The sequence below is a fragment of the Fistularia commersonii genome, chromosome 5, assembly GCF_037954325.1.
Source record: "Fistularia commersonii isolate RoL2024-O1a breed Wild chromosome 5, RoL_Fcom_v1.0, whole genome shotgun sequence".
Classification (NCBI taxonomy): domain Eukaryota; kingdom Metazoa; phylum Chordata; class Actinopteri; order Syngnathiformes; family Fistulariidae; genus Fistularia; species Fistularia commersonii.
This window is the reverse complement of record NC_141288.1, coordinates 20068681-20087792: the sequence shown is the minus strand read 5'-3', so window position 1 is coordinate 20087792 and position 19112 is coordinate 20068681. Positions and strand designations below refer to the sequence as shown.

General features: G+C 45.6%; 1 protein-coding gene across 12 annotated transcripts in view; it reads left to right on the top strand.

Annotated features, from left to right (window-relative positions):
• Positions 1-19112, top strand: part of LOC147234312 (ELKS/Rab6-interacting/CAST family member 1-like) — a 135380-nt gene that overhangs the window by 25041 nt on the left and 91227 nt on the right. For 7 of the 12 annotated variants that reach the window (XR_015106187.1, XR_015106188.1, XM_086147209.1 and 4 more), the window contains exons 5-14: positions 1393-1649; positions 1720-1891; positions 4615-4689; positions 5413-5568; positions 6119-6211; positions 7142-7309; positions 7406-7573; positions 12354-12491; positions 13843-13983; positions 16010-16150. Coding sequence is in view for 8 of the 12 variants with exons in the window: in XM_086147209.1 (XP_086003335.1) it covers positions 1393-1649; positions 1720-1891; positions 4615-4689; positions 5413-5568; positions 6119-6211; positions 7142-7309; positions 7406-7573; positions 12354-12491; positions 13843-13983; positions 16010-16150 (1509 nt within the window). In the remaining 4 variants the exon portion in view is untranslated. The remainder of the gene's footprint in view (positions 1-1392; positions 1650-1719; positions 1892-4614; positions 4690-5412; positions 5569-6118; positions 6212-7141; positions 7310-7405; positions 7574-12353; positions 12492-13842; positions 13984-16009; positions 16151-19112) is intronic. The other 5 variants (XR_015106189.1, XR_015106190.1, XM_086147213.1 and 2 more) reach the window with 1 other exon arrangement.

The following is a 19112-nucleotide window of genomic DNA, read 5'->3' as shown; positions in this document are numbered from 1 at the left end:
ACCCACAATGTTGACAAAACGCTCTGGAGCGACAAAAGCACCTTGCAGGGCCCAAAAGGCAGCGGAAGATGCTATCTATGGCAGATAAAGTTAAACTTCTGGACATGCTAAGGGAAGGTAAAAGCTATGCGGCTGTAGGTCGGCATTACGGAATGAATGAATCTTCCGTTCGTTCCATAAAGAAGGAAGAAAAAAACATAAGGACGACAGCAGCGATGTATACTAGAGTATTTAATTGTATAATAATTGTAAAAATAAATAAAGTTTTCTACTTCATGGATTTTGCCTATCACGGGTTCTTTTTGGAACGTAACCCCCGCGAAAAGCAAGGGTTTACTGTATACGTGACATATATATTTGAATCACATTATATTTATATTATATTTTTCTATTTGATATTTTATAATTTCATATTTTTTGATATTTTTATTTTCATATATATTTTTACATACTTTTGATTTTATTTTTACCTATTTCTTTTGATCTTTACCGCTCTTTTTATTTTATTTTTATTCTCCGTTATTTTGATTCTTATTTTTTTATCGAGTTCTATTCTGATTCTTCCTCGCTCGACTCTGTAGCCTTTTAACAAAAAAGCCATTTTCCCTCCGTGGAATCGATAAAATATTCTGATTCTGATGTCTACGGGGACGGCGGGACACCTCGGAGCGCAATCTAAGGATATAATCACGGGCCGGAAAAAGCGAAAGGTCGAGGTTCGCCGTTGTGATTCATCGGCGCCGCCAGTGTAGCACGAATAATCGCTAGTTTCGTCAACACGCCCGACCTCATAATGTTCACCGCGGCAAAAGAAAGAATTCCAATCCTAAATCGGGGAACGCCTCGACACGCACCCTCGTTCCTGACACGTTTCCTCGTTGCACTTCGCCGGCGGAAGAAGTAAGGATTGCGCAGGCTGTCTGGGATTATTTTATATTTATCTCAAACAAATATGTGTGAGAACATTTGAGATGACATCTAGCGATGGCCACAGATGTCGGGTCCGTGTACATATAAGGGATTATTTCTCATGTAAAGTACCTTTCCATAACCACGTGCCCTCAGACCATGTTTGGAGGAGGATATTTAAAGTTTGCAGGCCAATTCAAACAGAGATATGATAAGGATGCCGGTGAATAGAGATAAAAATCACATTTTACTGTTTGATTATAGGAAGGGCAACACACCCAAACACACACACACAGACTTACTGTACTGGACACATAAATGTTTTTGTGTTTTCAATCATAATGGTCTGTCTCGCTCCCTTTTTTTTTTCTCCATAATTTCATGATAATTATTTTCTTTTCTCACCTGCAGGTGAGCAACGTGAGCAAAAGCTTCATTTTCCACTCGCGACTTTCTCAACGCCACTTGTTTTCTGTCCTTCAGCATCTTCAGTGCACCATCCAGGCCCTGCAGGACGAGCTCAGGATCCAACGGGACCTCAACCAGCTCTTCCAGTCGGATTACTCGGAGTCCGGTCGCCTTGGCGACCAGGCTATTTCTCCACAGGAAATGACAGAGGAGAACTTCCTGCGTCTCCACGGCGAATACGAGCGGCAAGCCAAAGAGCTTTTCCTCTTGAGGAAGACCGTAGAGGAAATGGAACTGAGAATCGACACCCAAAAACATACTTTAACGGCGAGGTGAATCAGAGCAGACGCATCAAATCCTGATATCTCGACACGGTTCGAGCTCTCCTGTTTTTCCCGACAGGGATGAATCCATCAAGAAGCTGCTGGAGATGCTGCAGAGCAAAGGTCTGTCATCTCGAGCCACAGAGGACGATCACGAGCGCACGCGGCGGCTGGCCGACGCCGAGATGACCATCCATCAACTGGAAGGCTTTTTAGAGCAAAGAGACAAGGAGATGCTGCAACTCAGAGAGGTGTGTGTGTGTGTGTGTCATGCATGCCCGCCGTGATCGCTGTTTGAGTTTTGATAGGCCGATGTGAACGTGCACATATTACGGCGTGTCACGTCAAGGCAGTGCCCTTTGGCTGCGACCATGAAAGTGTGTTGTTTTCTGTGCATGACGCAAAACAACATCTCTCACGCACGCCCCCGGTGCATGTTGGTGATATCCAGAAGTAGAACCGCCCAATGTTGGCTAATGCAAGAGCGCCCTCTAGTGGTGAAATCATGTTAACGGCTGTCAAGATAAGATAAAATAAGTTGTACTTTATTGACCCCGATAGGGGAGATTCTTTTGTCACAGCAGCGTAACAATTACAGTATTAATAAATATAAATAGACAATTTATCAAATAAATGCGGCACGAGCGTTCCTACAATTTACCTAAAAGGACTCCTGTCATTTATGTATATACGCTGCTCAATAAAATAAAGGGAACACTTAAACAACACAATGTAACACCAATTTTGTCTTGTTTTAAGGACATGACACATGCCAATGCGTTTTTCCACTTTCATTTGGAGTGTGACTCCAAATCCAGACCTCCATGGGTTCATACATTTAATTTCCATTGATCATTTTTGTTGTGAGCACATTCAGTATTTAACAAGTATTTAACAAGAATATTTCATTCATTCAGATCTAGGGGGTGTTATTTTAGCGTTCCCTAAAAAAAAAAAAAAAAAAAAAAGACAACGAGCGTGAGAATAGGCAACCAAAACGACGGCAACAAGGATAAACAGTGACAATATCAAGGAAAAAAGAAAGAGGATGCAAATGTAATAGACGAAACCAGACAACGCAGTGAACGTGTGCATCGGACGCACCTCCGGCCGGTCGGATTTGCAGACGTACTGTTCCACCGTCATCCACCACCACCGTCCCAGCCGGGTGGTCCTGCAAAAAAAAGCAACGTTTTTTCACCCGTACAAAAACTGCGAGAAGATCCCACGTGGATGTGGATTGATCAGGAGGAACCCGTCACCTCCTGTGATAGCTAACACTTTTAAAGAGTTACATCAAACTGTTCTTTATCTCTCTCCCTCCCGCCTTTCTCCATATCGCAGTCCCTTTCTCTCTCAGTCACATAACACACACTCACAAAGCGCTCCTTGTTTCATAAGACGTAACCGACAGTAAGAGTGGAATAGAAGGATGATTCTCCCTCTAATCTCCTGCTACATCCTAACCTGTTTTTTTTTTTTTTTTTGTTGTTGCTTCATGTTGCATCACGCAGCCGGACCAAGTTTTCAGACAGTGTTTCCCAACAGATCGTCATTCGTCGAACACTGGAATAAGAGCCTTCAGTGTGAATAATCGCTGAATGATGGCTTTAGAATGGGGTGATGATAAATTTAGGAGCGGCTGAGGTTAAGCGTCTGTTAAGCCTTTTTGTCTCCCGGACTTCCTGTCGCACTCCTGACGCGTAGCCAAGTTTAAATCACAAACAAAAAAAAAAAAGTTTACAGCTCTTTGTCAATAAATTTACCGGTAGTTACTGTACAACCAAACATTAACTATACAGACGTGATTTCAACTTTATAGCATATTAAAAATTCACTTGCCCATTAGACTTTTTATATCGTCTCTGTTTACGCGCTTCAGAAAAAGCCGCATCTGTTGTAAACATACCTATAAAACTCGCCAGCATTGATAACCAACGTAATCTCGAGGTGCTCCTCCGAATGTGTGTGTGTGTGTGTGTGTGTGTGTGTGTGTGTTCGCGGCATTCATAGCAGCGCCTTCGGCCACCATCCCATCGTCCCTTTCATACATGGGAGTGAAAGTGCTTGCCGGGTCATGCATTCCCTAAATCATCCTCTTAAGTGTGTTTCTGCCAAAGAGGAGCAGTGATGCATATCCTGCTTCATCCTCCTTTCTGCTTTTGTTCCCTCCATCTTTGGGGTCCTTTTTCTTTCCTTGTCTTTTTTGTGCTGCTCCGTCCACGACCACACTCGCCCCTTTCTCGCGCTCCCGTCATTCGACTCTTGTTTTTCCAAGCGGCCACCACAAGCGCCGAAATGTGTCGAGCTCAGTAAAGTGGGATGAAATATAGATTTTACATAATGAATGGGGTTTAATCCGATATCAACTTCATTTTTCTCTTTTTTTGTTGTTGTTACGATTGGCTGCTTGAAGAGACAAAGACTCAGTGGGATTATTTATTTGATTTACCCAATTGAGAGTAAATTCTCTCACTTCAACTAGCGCTCGGATTTAATCTCGGTCTTCCTTTCTGGGAGTTTCACATCGAGCTCCGTCGTTCCACCCCGAAGGATGTGGGACGGGCGGATCGACCCGCGGCGCCTGAGAGCCTGCGCCTCGGCCAGAGGGAAAATCCCCCTTCCCGCCTCCCCTTCCGTCCCCGTCCCACCTAGTTTCCACGTTTCCCCGCCGTTCCATCCGTCTCCTCCGTTTCACGTTTCTCCGTCCTTCCCCGTCCCTTCCGCCGCTCCTCATCGCCACGCCTTCCCGTCCTCCTGTCCTCCTCACCGTCCCTCCCCGGTGGTCGTGGCCTCCGTTCACCCGTCCTTCCCGGCTCCGTCTCCCCGGCCGACGCCCGTCGTCCAACCCTCCCTCCATGCCTTCCCGCCGGTCGCCGTCGCCTCCTGTCCCGGAATCCAACCCTCCCCTCCGCCCCATCGCTCGCTCCGTCCCTCGCCGCCCGCTGACCCTCGTGTTCCCTGCGTCTCCCAGGAGCTGCACAGGAGATACGAAGCAGCTCCTGAGTCGACCAAGACCAAGGCTCTGCAGACGGTCATCGAGATGAAGGTAAACCGCTCGGTGTCCATCCTGAATTCTGAATTATCGGTCACGTTACCGAACGTGTATTCTGTCGCTCTGCGTTCACTACGAAAAGCGGCGACTGCAAATTTATTAAACTTCATATTCGTCTTGACAAGAAGTTCTTATCACATCTATTTTGCGCAACTGAGAACATGATAAGAACTTGGAAACGAAACTATAAAATATATTTCCCGACACTATTGATGTTATGTTTGCATAACATCATTTCATATTACCGGTAAAATAGAAGCGTTTTGTTTGAGCCGGTATGTTTCTTAAGGTGTACAAGAAGGACGCGTTTCTCGTTTGTTATCCGTCCAAAAAGTGGACGCTTTTTGATCTGCATCCTTGCTCTTTGAGCGCCGGATATTAAAAAATAGCGGCTTACAGGAGTTTTACCTGAGCTGTTGTGAAAATAAAAGATCCCGCTCCCTCTTGGGACGCCTGATGGCGTTATCAAACGTACCTCCGCAGTATCAGAGAGCGTTTGCTCCCCCGGTGTCATTTTGTACCCGTTGATGTCTCGCCGCGTTCCGCAAAACGGGAAACCAGCCGAAATCAAACAGTCGGACGCCGCCGCAAATAAATAGTTGTTTCTCTGAAATCGGCGCGGCTTCCAGCTGCGCTCATCTCTTTGACCGCGCCGTATCTTTTCATCGCGCCCGCTCGTCTCGTCCCTTGACGCCGGTCCGTCGATGTTTCGTCCAGGACGCAAAGATCAGCTCGCTGGAGCGCGGCATGAGAGAGCTGGAGGACGAGGTGAACATGCTGAAGTCCAACGGCGCTCTGAGCAGCGAGGAGAGGGAGGAGGAGATCAAACAGATGGAGGTGTACAGATCTCACTCCAAGTTCATGAAGAACAAGGTAAGAGCAAAAGCACACTCGCCTGCTCGCCGCTGCTTTTTTTTGTCTCCGCGTCGGAAGAGATTGCGCTAGAAAATGACTCGACAGAACAAAACAAATGCTACCGCGGGAGTCGTGCTCATTAAGACAAACCCGTGCATCTGTCAGCGCTGGAATTCAGCCCGTTTTTGTGTTGTTTTTTTTTTCCCCCCCGTCCTTGAACTCGAGTCGTAAAGTACTTTTCGGCGTCTTTGCATCTCATCTGTAAACGGCGGAACGTAGACATTTTCTTTCTCTTTGTTATTTAAATTCACAAGTGTTGACAGACGTTATTATAGATGTGCGGTTATAGCGTCCCTCATCGATGCATTATTCCTTCCTTATGACATTTCCACAAAGACCTTTTGTTACTCTTTAATAAAATGTCTGAATTATGCAAAACAGCTCAGTTGCTCTCGTACCGTCACATCGGTCACGGGCGCCACGTGGATTTATTTGCATGCAATAACGTTACCCGCATCTGTGGCAACTCATGTGTTTGGTCGCTGTGACGCCCTCCATCTCCTGCCAGGTTGAGCAGCTGAAGGAAGAGCTAAGTCACAGCCAATCAGAAAAGGAGGAGCTAAGGGAGCGAGCCAATGGGCTTCAGCGGGAGGCGTCGGCCGTAAGAGACGCGCCTTGGTGTCGGCTCGCATCGCAGCGCTTCCTTTCTGACCCGATCTCGGCCTTTTTCTCGAACGGCTGCCGCTTCGCTAGCGACCCCGCTAACGTCAACCGCGTTACAACGGCGCCGTCGTCGAAGCTCTCGGGCGCCGCTTCATTATCAGCTCAAAGAATGATCCCGATTTGTTTTCCTCCCAGTTCAATCGTCAAATCCATCGAGTCTCGTACACTCACTTAAACCGTAGGAGATGTAATTGGTTTCGACGAACCCAAAAGAAAAAAAAAGGGTTTTCATTTTTTAGCTGAGAATGTCGGGACTTTTTTTGGCGTCTGAGAACGGAGGGAGTTGTTTCAGGCTGTCTGACTAATTCAGTCGGGAGATAAAGCTGGTTTGTGGAACGCATCTCCTTAACCTTCTCCTATCTTCTCTTCTTCTCGCATGACGTTTCGGCAACAAGCTTGGACATTTGTCTGTGTAGCTTTGGGTCAATTCTTATCCGTGATCATTTTGCATGAAAAAAATATTTCCTATCACCGCCAAATGAGCTGTGGGTAAATCACGTTTTCATTTATTGTTATTATTACCGAGATCCTTTGTTTTTGATGATAAAATACCCAGTTCTACCTGCAAGAATTGACCCTCCCTCCCTCCTGCAAATGTAGTCGGTTAGAATAGTTCAGTAGTTATTCTAACAAAGCACTGATTTTGATGTGTTATTTTGCCACAACATAGAAGAATACACAGCCTTTTTACCTGTTAAATCATGTTAATGTCATGTAGTAACTCCCAGACCCAGATTAAAAACTAAAGTGTGTTTCTTTAGATATCCACTGATGTAAAAATTCATTTGAAGTCTCACAATATTCACAATATTACCAATATGGCCCTGAGACGCGGTGTTTTTCTTTGCTCGCTGTGTCTGCTGCCCAGATGGAGCAGGTGAAGCAGGAGTTGAGCCGTAAGGACAGCGAGCTGCTGGCTCTGAGGACCAAACTGGAAACCCTGAACAATCAGTTTTCAGACAGTAAACAGCACGTCGACGTCCTCAAGGAGTCCCTCACCGCCAAGGAGCAGAGAGCCGCCATCCTGCAGACCGAGGTTTTCCACCGGGCCGTCGCAAAAGCTCTGAATTTCGACCGATCTGAGGATATATTTCGATGGGGTCGAGCTGACTTTTAATTTGGGTGCGCGCAGGTGGACGCCCTCCGTCTGCGGCTGGAGGAAAAGGAGTCCCTGCTCTCCAAAAAGAGTCAGCAGATATCGGAGCTGACGGAGGAGAAAAGCACTCAGCACGGGGAAATAACCGACCTCAAAGACATGCTGGACGTCAAGGAGCGCAAAGTCAACGTGCTGCAGAAGAAGGTAGGTCGGACGGCGGCGGAGCGCCCGAACGATCGGAGGAGAATTCATTTGAAACCCCGACTCAGAGAGGAGGGAGGAGGCACGGAGGATCCTCTGCGAACACTCGGTCAAAGGTCACGGACACGAAATACGGCGAATGGTTAGCATTTTTGACTTCCGGGTTTTCAAATCATATTTGCGTCTGCTGTAGACCAGGATTTACTTTTTGATATACACTGCTCAAAAAAATAAAGGGAACACTTAAAAAACACATCCTAGATCTAAATGAATGAAATATTCTTATGAAATACTTTGCTCTTTTACACAGTTGAATGTGCTGACGACAAAATCACACAAAAATGATCCATGGAAATCAATTGTATCAACCCATGGAGGTCTGGATTAGGAATCACACTCAAAATTAAAGTGTAAAAACAAACTCCAGGCTGATCCAACTTTGATGTAATGTCCTTAAAACAAGTCAAAATGAATCTGTGTTGCTTCCTGAGTGGACACTATGATTTCACACAAGTGGGATTGACTTGGAGTTACATTGTGTTGTTCAAGTGTTCCCTTTATTTTTTTGAGCAGTATATTTGTGGTAAGATAAGATAAGATAGACTTTATTGATCCCATGATGGGGAAATTCATTTGTCTAAAAACCACTATGTGAATCCATCCATCCGTCCGTCTTCCCGTGCTAATCCAGATTGGATTAGCTCCTTCCCCCGAGGCGTTCCCAGGTTAGCCCGGAGACATGGTCTCTCCGGCGTGTCCCGGGTCTTTCCCGTGGTCTCCTCCCAGATGGACCAGCCCAGACTACCGCCCTGTGCAGGAGGCGTCCAGACCCGATGCCCGAGCCGCCTCATCTGGCTCCTTTCTATCTATCTCCAAGGGGGAGTCCAGAGAAAACTCCTTTCGGCGGCTCGTATCCACGATCTGGTTCTTTGGGTCGCATCCGGTGACCATAGGCGAGAGCGGGAACGTAGATCGACCGCAGAGTCCTATCTGCCGAACCGATCCGCCCGTCCATCCACCGCTCCGAGACCCCGAGATGCTCAAATGTTCAAAAGTGATGAACAGAATCGGTGACAAAAGGACGGACCCGGCGGAGTCCGACTCTCACCGGAATCCGGTCCGACTTACATCCGGCAAAGCGGATCGAGCTCCGACACGAACGGGTTCTGACGGGTTCGATACACCACGTCCCCGCGGGACGCGCTGGAAAGTTCACGGACGCAAAATACGGGAAATAGTTAGCGTTTGACTTCAGGTTTCCAGATTATATTGTGTCTGCTGCAGATCAGGATTTGCTTTTAATACATCTGTGATAAGATAAGATAAGATAGACTTCAGTTGTGAATACAAAATATAAACATATTCAAAGAAAACAAAAGAAATGAAATAAAATGTGCAGGGTTTTCAAATGGTGATAGAATAGCAGGTGAACAGTGAACATGTCAGGTGTCCTGGAGAATTCATAGATATAAATATGATGAAAGGAACAGATTGTTACCGAGAACAGTGACAGTCGGCTCCTTACGGAAAACAAAATGATATTTTTTTAAAAAATAGAAATAAAAATGATGTTTAGAAATAAAAAGCGGAGGGTCGCAGACACGCGTCCCTTAAACCCGACAATCTCTTCCGAGGTTGTCATGTTACGTGAGAACCAGTAGATGGAGCTGTGAGACAGAGTAGATCAAGAGTTTGGAGATGCAGACAGGAAGACACAGTCACAGGTTCTGTGTGTGTGTGTGTGTGTGTGTGTGTGTGTGTGTGTGTGTGTGTGTGTGTGTTTGTGTTTCCGTACTAATGCTGTCAAATGGATAGATAGATCAGAAGAAGCTAACTTTCAAACACACACACACTCCTTCTCCTTTGGGCTTTCCCCTCATGGGGTCTCCACAGCGAATCCACCTTCTCCATCTGACCCTATTCTCCGAATCTTCCTCTCTCACACCAACTACCTTCATATCTTCTCAAACTAAATATTCATGTCAAATACTTCAAAAAAGGAACGGCGTTGGAAAGGTTACACTTGGACTGTCAGCGGTGAGCAAATGGCGACTGCTGCATATGAACACACTCGATCAGATGTTTCTCTTCAGGTTTCCCAGACGTCCAGGTCCTACTCTGCTTCTTCTTCTTCTTCTTCTTCTTCTTCTTCTTCTTCTCCCTTCACCACAGCAAATCCACCTTCTCCATCTAACCCTGTTCTCTTGATCCTCCTCACTTCATATCCTCTCTCAGGATGTCAACCAATCTTCTCTCTGGTCTTCCTACCAATATATTGACTCTCCCTCCTCTGTCCATGACCCAACCATCTCAGACCTTCTCTCTAGAACATCTACTGTCCCTCTGCTGGACTCTTTCCTGATCCTCTCCATCCTGGTCGCTCCCAAAGAGAACCTCAGCATCTTCATCTCTTCGACCTCCAGCTCCGCCTCCTGCCTTTTCATCACTTCTAGGCCACACAGTACGACTGGTCTCACCACTGTCTCGTACACCTTTCCGTGCACGCTCACACACACACACACACACACGAATCCACTCGAGTCCAGCCGCTGATGAGTTTCGTCCGAGAGCTTTTCAAAGAGGGGTGTGAGGAATATTCCCGGCAATCATTTAGGCTTACAAATTAAAATAAATTTGAATACCATTTGATTTTTCCATTAGCATACCGCTAAAGTGGCGTCTCCGGTCGTCCTCCCACAGACAAAAACATGCGGCGGGAACGCTCGGGGATGTAATTGATAGAGACAATCAGGCAGACAGAGGGGAGGAGGAACCAGACCGAGTGTGTTTGGAATTAGACGCATACTAATGAGTTCCCCTTGTTCAATAAATGATGACCTCCATCGTCTTCAAATAGAATACAGTCCACCGTCTGAGAGGGAAACGGTGGCGCTCGCTCTCCGCCGGCTTGTTTTGGCAAGTGGACTAAACTAAAAATACCTTTCCTTCCGTTTCCGCTCCTCCGCCTCTTTGACATGAAATTCTCATTTTCCCATCGGGCGGCTAATTGTTAAGATCCCGATCGTTTCCTCCTTGTTGTTCTTGAGTCGTTTCCTGTTTTGTGTGAAGGTGAGAAGATGCGAAGCGTCGGCGAGTTTCCTTCTGTTCGTCGCTTTCACTTGATTACCGCCGACGAATCCCAACAAATAAAGGAAAGAACAGCGTGTGCGCTCGCGTGAGCTCGCCGCCCAGCTGTTGTCACTTTCAGGAAGTGCAGACAGGATCAAAGAGTCTCTCTGCCCCTCAATGTCAAGTGTGTGTGTGTGTGTGTGTGTGTGTGTGTGTGTGTGTGTGTGTGTGAGGAGAGACAGACAGAAAGAAACACAGACGAGGCGAGATGTCAGTCAAACTGTCAAGAAAACAGCTGATTAATGAGGTGCTGGAGATGTTTGACCGTATGAACACACACACACACACATGCACACACACGTACAAACAAACACACACACACACACACGTACTGTTCCCGCAGACGTGTTGTTTCTCACCTGCAGTGCGGTGAATGGCGGTTACATACCAATAGGACTTGGTTTATTTTTATTTTTTTTTCCTGTTTTACGCGGCCCGGGTTTTTCCTGCTTATTAAAGAATTCTTTCTGGGAAGATAAAGGATGAAAAATAGAGAAAAGGACAGATTGCGTTTTGTAATACAACTGTCAGACTTCCATCCCGGCTACACGACGTCGCATATGTTTTCCATATATTTCTCTTTCCGCTCAATTTTTCATTTGTTATTTCTGTCCTGCTCAACCTTTTGTTCCATCCATTTTTAATGAAGACCGCAGCGCTGACATAACTCCTTATCTTTGTCTGTGATCTGTCTTACACACACACACACACACACACACACACATGCACATCCCCGACAGTGTGTAGGCTTGTGGAAAGAATGGGCTCTTCTGTCAATTTTTGCTGATTTTTTTTTTTTTTTTTTCTTTCTTTTTGTTAAAAGAAAATTAATCTTTTCCCGAAATCATTGTGAGAGAGACCACAAGGGGGAGGGCGAACTGAGCCGGACGGTAACGGGAGTCGGGGTTAAAGGAAATGCTCCCTGAGAAGAAGCTCTTTATTTGACAGAGAAGCACCTCAAAGTGTTTTTCATGCGGTTGCAGATAGAATCACTTTTGACCTTTGGGTTGTTTTGTTTTTTTTTTTCCTCCCGCGCCCGGCATCAAGCCATTTCAGCGTGAATTGTCGAGAAATGCTGAGAGAAAGGCCGAGGCAAAGTCGAGGGGAAAGAAAATAAGGGCTATTTATGTGGAGCGTGGTATTTCCATAAAATCCTTGACTTTACTGCGATTCCAGAATTAATGAACTTCCCTTTTTAAAAAGCCCATCTCCGGGATTTGTCGCGTAGGAGTTTCCGCATCAAACCGAAGTCTGATCATTTTGATATCCGATCGGGATCCGCTTCAAAGTTCCCGCGATGCGCCGCTTCGCGCTTCCGTCACGGAAACCTCCAAAAACGGGCTTTTCGCCGAGCTCGGGGGGAAACCCAGCTCCGTCTATCGGAGGAATAAACGAACAAAAGTCACCTGAAAATTTGGGATCGTCGCCGAAAATGTCCCGGAAAGGAGAACCAGAGGATAAACACATGTTCGACTCAAACGAACCCAAATGAAACCATCCTTTATGTCTGAAGTCCCACGCCGTTGCCCAAGTGGAATGACTTCATCTTTTGAGAGCCCATAAATTTTTATAAAACATGAAAAAATAAAACAGGTGAATTATGCATTAAAGACACAGCACCGCCGAATCCCCTTTTCCCTGTTTCTCTGTGCAGATAGAGAACCTTCAGGACCAGCTGCGGGATAAAGACAAACAGCTGAGCGGCCTCAAAGACCGAGTCAAGTCTTTACAGACGGACACCTCCAACACCGACACGGCGCTGGGAACGCTGGAGGAGGCTCTGGCTGAGAAGGTATACACGCCGAGGCAACCTCGGGTCAACCCCGGAGCAAGGTTATGTTAATAAAACCATTATGAGCGGAGTCATCGACCACCCACGTGGAGGCCAGATGACTCCGGATAACGGGAAGGGAACCAATACTCACATCGGCTGTGTCGTTATTAAATCATTCGCAGGCCGCGTTGAGGAAAGCGTCGAAACCGCCGGTTCGCCGTCTCGTCCCGTTGTTTTCTTTCGCCGGCCTCCGAAACCGGACGATAACGCGTTTCCCGTCGTCGCCGGTTTCGCGACGAGGACTCGACACGTCCTTGCCGGCCGACCGCTCTGGAGTTTGGATGATCTGTTTTTGTACTTTTTGCCGCTGATTATGTTACAGACTCCTACACAGGAAACACGCCGATTAATTGTTTAGCCGCTAATATTAAGGGTTTCGGTTAGGTGTGTGTTTTGGCAGCGGAAAAGGTCCTCGATTTCGCAGTTTTTTTTTTCCTCCCCTCTCTCTTCACTTTCGTTGTTTTGTTTTCTCTGGATGTTATTCTTTCTGTGTTTTTCTATCCTTCCCTTCTCAGATGTTATTTCCGCCGTCCTCGGTTCTGCGCGTCGTCGTGCGTTTTTCGACGTTTTCGTCCCCGGCCACGCTTCGACTTTTCGACTTTCCGGTTCCGTTAAAGAGTAAAATCATTCCTAGGCTCAAAAGATCTCATTAGGGTTCGTTCGAAGAAAAATGGAATTGAATTATTCTAATACGGATCCTTCCTGTGCGGCGAGTCTGTGACTCAAAAAAAGAAACTCCAAGCAAGAAGTTGACTTTTCCTCTTAGAGGCCAAACGGGGTTTAGTCAAAATTCAGTTTCCTGTTGTGTTTGTTATCATTTAAATCAACTTAAGTCAAAATAAATCCCTCAAAAGTATTTTTTTTTCAGTGATTTTACTCCCCAACCAGTCGGAGGACAGCAATCGACACACAACCTCAACAAAACCCGGGGTTTCTGTCCAGTCATGTTTTATGTTACTTTTTACGAGTGGTATCAAACTCCAGAGCACGTCCGGTGGTTGAGTAATAACCTTTCATATCAAAACACTCTAACCTTAAACTTATTTTTTAACCTGCATGTGTGTGTGTTTTTGTTACCACAGCGCCTTTAGTATTTTAGTGGTTGTGAATTTTAAACCTCGTGCCAGAGTGTATGACGTGTCCGCCATAACCACTGGCTGTGAGATCCTGTCCGAGCTGCCACCAACATTAAATTTAATGCAACTGTTATTAGCATAGAAACCCGATACCGAGTTAACGTGAATTATTTGGGTGATTTTTACTCGCCATCTTTTTATTCTTTCGCCCGGCCGTCCACCCCCCCCCCCAGGAACGCATCATCGAGCGTCTGAAGGATCAGCGGGAGAGGGAGGAAAGAGAAAAAGGGGAGGAGATAGACGCCACAAAAAAGGAGCTGAAGGAGCTGAGGGAGAAAGTCTCCCAGCTGCAGGTTGACCTGGCTGACCGCGAGGTAGAAGAAACACACACACACACACACACACACACACACACACACACACACACACATCCACGTCGGTGTTGCAAGTCAGAAAAACCCGTCTCTGTGTCCCTGTCAAAGAAAAGTGATTGATCTTCAGTATAAAAACAAACGGTGGATTCTCCCGAGGTCCTTGAGATGAAGGACAACAACAATGTAACCGGTGTTTCCTCGCCAACAATGTGCGCAGGGCTTGTCAACGGAGGCTCGTCCTCTTTATGCGTTCTGCAGTCGTTCCAGCGCGCTGTTGTCGAACGGCCAAACTTCTCCAGGAACGTTAGCGGCGACCGTGACGGCGCGTTTGCGACGTGCCGCCGGGTCAACATTCGGGTCGAGGCTCCGCTCGTTTGTTTTCGCTTGCGGCGGCGGTGGACTCGCCCCGGCGTCCGTCCCTTACGAGAAGTTAAGCTAACCACCTGCCGCCTCCCGCCCCATACTTACAGCTCAGGCATCTATGCGGTATCAATCTGGACGTTTCTTAAAGCTGAAACCGTTCCATCGAGTTTGGAGCTACACCCTAAAATCACATGCAAAGAGTGAAAAGTTCTGCCTTTTTCTGACTCGGACATTTTAGCTAATTTTAGTGTTTGTGGGCCCGTAAAACGCGTGTCTTATAATATAATTTCAGATATACGTGGAAGAAGCTGTGGAGAAAACAAGCATCCGTCTCCGCGCTGCACATTAGGGGTTTGCCTACCAACAGCAATATATATATATACACTGCTCAAAAAAATAAAGGGAACACTTAAAAACCACATCCTAGATCTAAATGAATGAAATATTCTTATGAAATACTTTGCTCTTTACACAGTTGAATGTGCTGACAACAAAATCACACAAAAATGATCAATGGAAATCAATTGTATCAACCCATGGAGGTCTGGATTAGGAATCACACCCAAAATTAAAGTGCAAACACAAACTCCAGGCTGATCCAACTTTGATGTAATGTCCTTAAAACAAGTCCAAATGAATCTGTGTTGCTTCCTGAGTGGACACTATGATTTCACACAAGTGTGATTGACTTGGAGCTACATTGTGTTGTTCAAGTGTTCCCTTTATTTTTTTGAGCAGTATATATATATATATACACACAGTATATATATAAAAACTCATATGTATATCCTAAATATAATCAGAGTAAGCAGCGAGAGCTCTTTGACCAAAACCCTAGCCAAACACGGTGATCTATAGTCTGGAGTTGGTATTGTCAGTCAAGGGTAAAATTACATGTCTGAGTGTCTGTGCCTGTTGGTTTCTGTTTCACTGCTTCTACCAAAAGAGGGAAAGACCAGAAAGGAAAGGCAGCGAAATGTCACGGATGGAGGGATTGAGCTGGAAGAGTGAGAGAAAAGGACAGGTCATGGGAAAATGTTTTTTTTTTTTTTTTTTTTTGAAGAACAAGGGATGGAGTTAATCCCCTCCTCCGCCCGTTTGGAAGAACACCTAAAAACCGGTTCGGTACGACGCAGGTTCGACTTTGCCCCGTTAGCCGCTACGGTTACGTTATAATGCATTTAACAGCTTTTGCGTGGATCTGGGAAGTCGGCGGCGTCTCCGAGAAAAGGATCTTTTCCAGCGAAATGAAGTCCGTATTCAATTCTCTGGATGTTTAAAAGTAGGAACATATTATGGACATTCTTGTTTGTTTTGTTTTACTTCACGCTAAATTGAGTTAGACAGTCTGACCGAGTTGCCAGCGGCGCGTTTTGTGCCAGTGTCTCATTACCTGACCTCTCGCTATTCCCGTGCATTTCAGCAGGTCGGATGTTGGCGATCGCCGAGCGAAATGTTTACTTAAACCTGCCAAACCCTTCGAATAAGACGCGACGTAGTGAAATCTTCATTTGTTGTGCGCTGGAAGATGGTGGCAGCGCAGCGCACGTGACCTGGAGCTCATCCTCCAAACCCCAGAAGACCGCAGTCACTGCAGCGTTGATTCTTGATTTTTTTTTTTGTTTTTTTTTCTTCTCTCTTTCTTGTTATTTGTTCTTCTCAGACATCTGTGTTGGATCTGAAAGAGAAGGCCTCCACTCTGGCGTCCTCCACGCTGAAGAAGGAGAACCGGCTGAAGAGTCTGGAGATCACTTTGGAGCAGAAGAAAGAGGAGTGCATCAAACTGGAGAACCAGTTAAAGAGGGTTCGTTCCGACACGGCGTCCGCACACACACTTACGTCGACGGAAGCGACGCCCACGCCCGGATTTCGCCGGCATGGAACGGGATCGAAAACGCGAAATACGATTAAAAAAAAAAAACGCTTCCAAAACGCGCAACGACCCCGATTCTTTCGCAAAAGAAACGGGAGATGTTGCAACACCTGGCTCGGCCCACACGGATCGGGACATAAAAGTCTAAAATCGTATTTTTTGGGGCGTTAATGACGGCCGAGGATCACATTTGCCAAACAAACACCATCTATCATCCGATTCTCCGAGGCAAAGGAAGTATGTTCAGGCCTGCCGAGGCAAAGACTCATCTTGACAAAATCTGTTGAAAAAGTACAAATCTGCTCGCCCGTTGTTCACCTTCATTGTTTTCCCGCTTTCTTTTCCAAGGGACGTGTGTGCACGTGTGTGTGTGTGTACGTGTGTGTGTGTGTGTGTATTTGTGTTTGTGTATATACACGTGTTTGCATATCACATATTCTCTCCCACACACCAGACTTGTAAACTGGCATGTGTGTTTCTGTATGTGTGTGTGCGTGGGTGTGTGTGTGTGTGTGTTAGTGTGTGTGTGTGTGTGTGTGTGTGTTTTAGTGAGAAAGAAGGCCCACTGACAGCCATAAAGTCGTCTTCAAAGAGTGGAGAAGACAACACTAACACCACACCCTACATGTGTACTGTATTGTCTGTGTGTGTGTGTGTTTGTGTGTGTGTTTGTGTGTTTGTGTGTTTGTAAAAACATGTCAGCATGCGTGCGTGCGTGTGCGTGTTTGTTTGTCGTCGCATCTTTTGTTTCTCCTCATCAGATTCTTCCTGTTGCCATGGATGGAAGAAAGCCTGAAAACACGAGTCCGTGTAAATTGATTGACGTTATGAATGCAGCATTGTGTGTGTGTGTGTGTGTGTGTGTGTGATGTTTTTTCTCTTTTCTCTCGTTCTGTCGCCCTTCTCCTCCGCCCAGATCTTCTTATTATATCGTCAGACACCCAAAACATTTTCTCTCCACATAAAGACCTGTAAAAACTGTTGTGCTCTTCCAAAACTAATAGAGTTAATAATTTGTGGGACAAAGGCGTGCGCACACACACACACACACACACACACACACACACACACACAAGGAGGCAACCCATCCCAAGAGCAACATTTTGCTTCTGGGAAACACTCACAGCTGTTCTAACCTCCATGCTGGTTATAAGTTTTTCTTTCTTTGTTTTATTTCATTTCTTTCTTTTTCACATTTGGGGGATCCTCGGGGAGCGGGGACAATGATGCTCCGTTCACCCTGTTTTTCTCTCAAATACTTGTGTGAACTCCTCATGCTGTTGTTATTCCGTGTGTGTGTGTGCGCGCGCCTGAGCATATAGCGTATATCTATTACCTCAAAGTCAATACACCATCAATGAGGCGGACACATATACATTAAAAAGACAATATTTATAACATAACAAATATATCCTACTCTGGGATCTTGAGCCAGAAGTCTGAAAACCCTCAGCTAGATCCAATGTCCAAGACGACTTACCAAATATTACCACAATCTTCTTCTTCCTCTCCTTTGGGCTTTTCCCTTCAGGGGTCGCCACAGCGAATCCACCTTCTCCATCTCACCCCATTTTCTGGATCCTCCTCTCTCACACCAATTACCCTCGTCTCTCACGACATCCATCAATCTTCTCTTTGGTCTTCCCCTAGACCAGGGTGGTCAAACGTACGGCCCGCGGGCCAACACCGGCCCGCCGGGGGGTCAAATCCGGCCCATGAAAGAAATTTGTACCCTAATTTCCTGACTATTGGGCACACCTCAATATAAGCCCCACCGGCTAGAACATTTGAACCCGGTTTCCTCGGAAAAGAAAACACTGGGAGCCGCAATTACTTTTTGACGTCTAAAATAAAGGAACCACTGTATATATTGCTTTTTATTACCTTTACACTTTGTATAAACAAGTGTGTAGTGTGTTGCTTCTGAAATTCACAAAGTATTACGGAGAAAATTAAATTTTATTTATGTAATGAACTCATTTTGAGCTTTGGGCTTTCAGAGCGTGTAGCGGAGCCTTGACCTGAATTTTAAAAATAAATCGGGAAAAAAATTACTTGGTCATTAAACAATAAAAAATAAATGTTTGCAAAATATCCTCATAAATATTTATTTTACTTGGTTTATGGGACTTCTGCTCCTGAACTTCTGCGCACAGCAACTGCAAATCGGGACTTTACCGGCTGGCGGGTATACCGGCTTCCGCGAGTGTGACGTTATTTTGAGCGGCGAAAATAATAAATACAATTTTATTTAATATTTCAAGATCACAATAATCTTCCAACTTAGAACTAAAAGTTAAAAAAAAGGAATTAACACAAATGAAATACACTTCAATTAAATATTTATAATTTATTTTCCCAAGCCACTTGGAGCCGCAGTGGTAGGATGAAAGAGCAGCGGGTTGCCGACCCCTGAGCTAGCTGATCGCTATCTTCGGCTTCTTCCTGCGCACTAGAACCGTCAAAGTCGTCTTCTTCGGTGTTGGAGTTGAACGAACTCAGAATTTCTCAGTCATTTCATCGGGCCGATGTGACGAGGATAAATGTTTTAGGGGCGTGAAGCTCGTTAGCCCACCCCAAAAAAAGTCCATATATTAGCCACAGCGTTGTTTACGTGAAAAAAGTCACGGCTTATCGTCCGGAAATTGCGGTAATTTGAAAAAATACATATAAATCATGAGCTACTTTTTTAAAATAAAAATGTAGTTCCTCTATTGTCTCTGTTGCAGTCAATGTTAGCAACATGACACAACACAATGTGACTCAGAACTTACAGCAGATGGCAGAATTTTTTACTTCTTGTTAGAAATGTACCTGCTTTCCCGTCGGACCCGACACCCTCATCAGCAAGATGCCGTTGTCAAAATAGAGACAGTCGTTCGTCATGTATTTT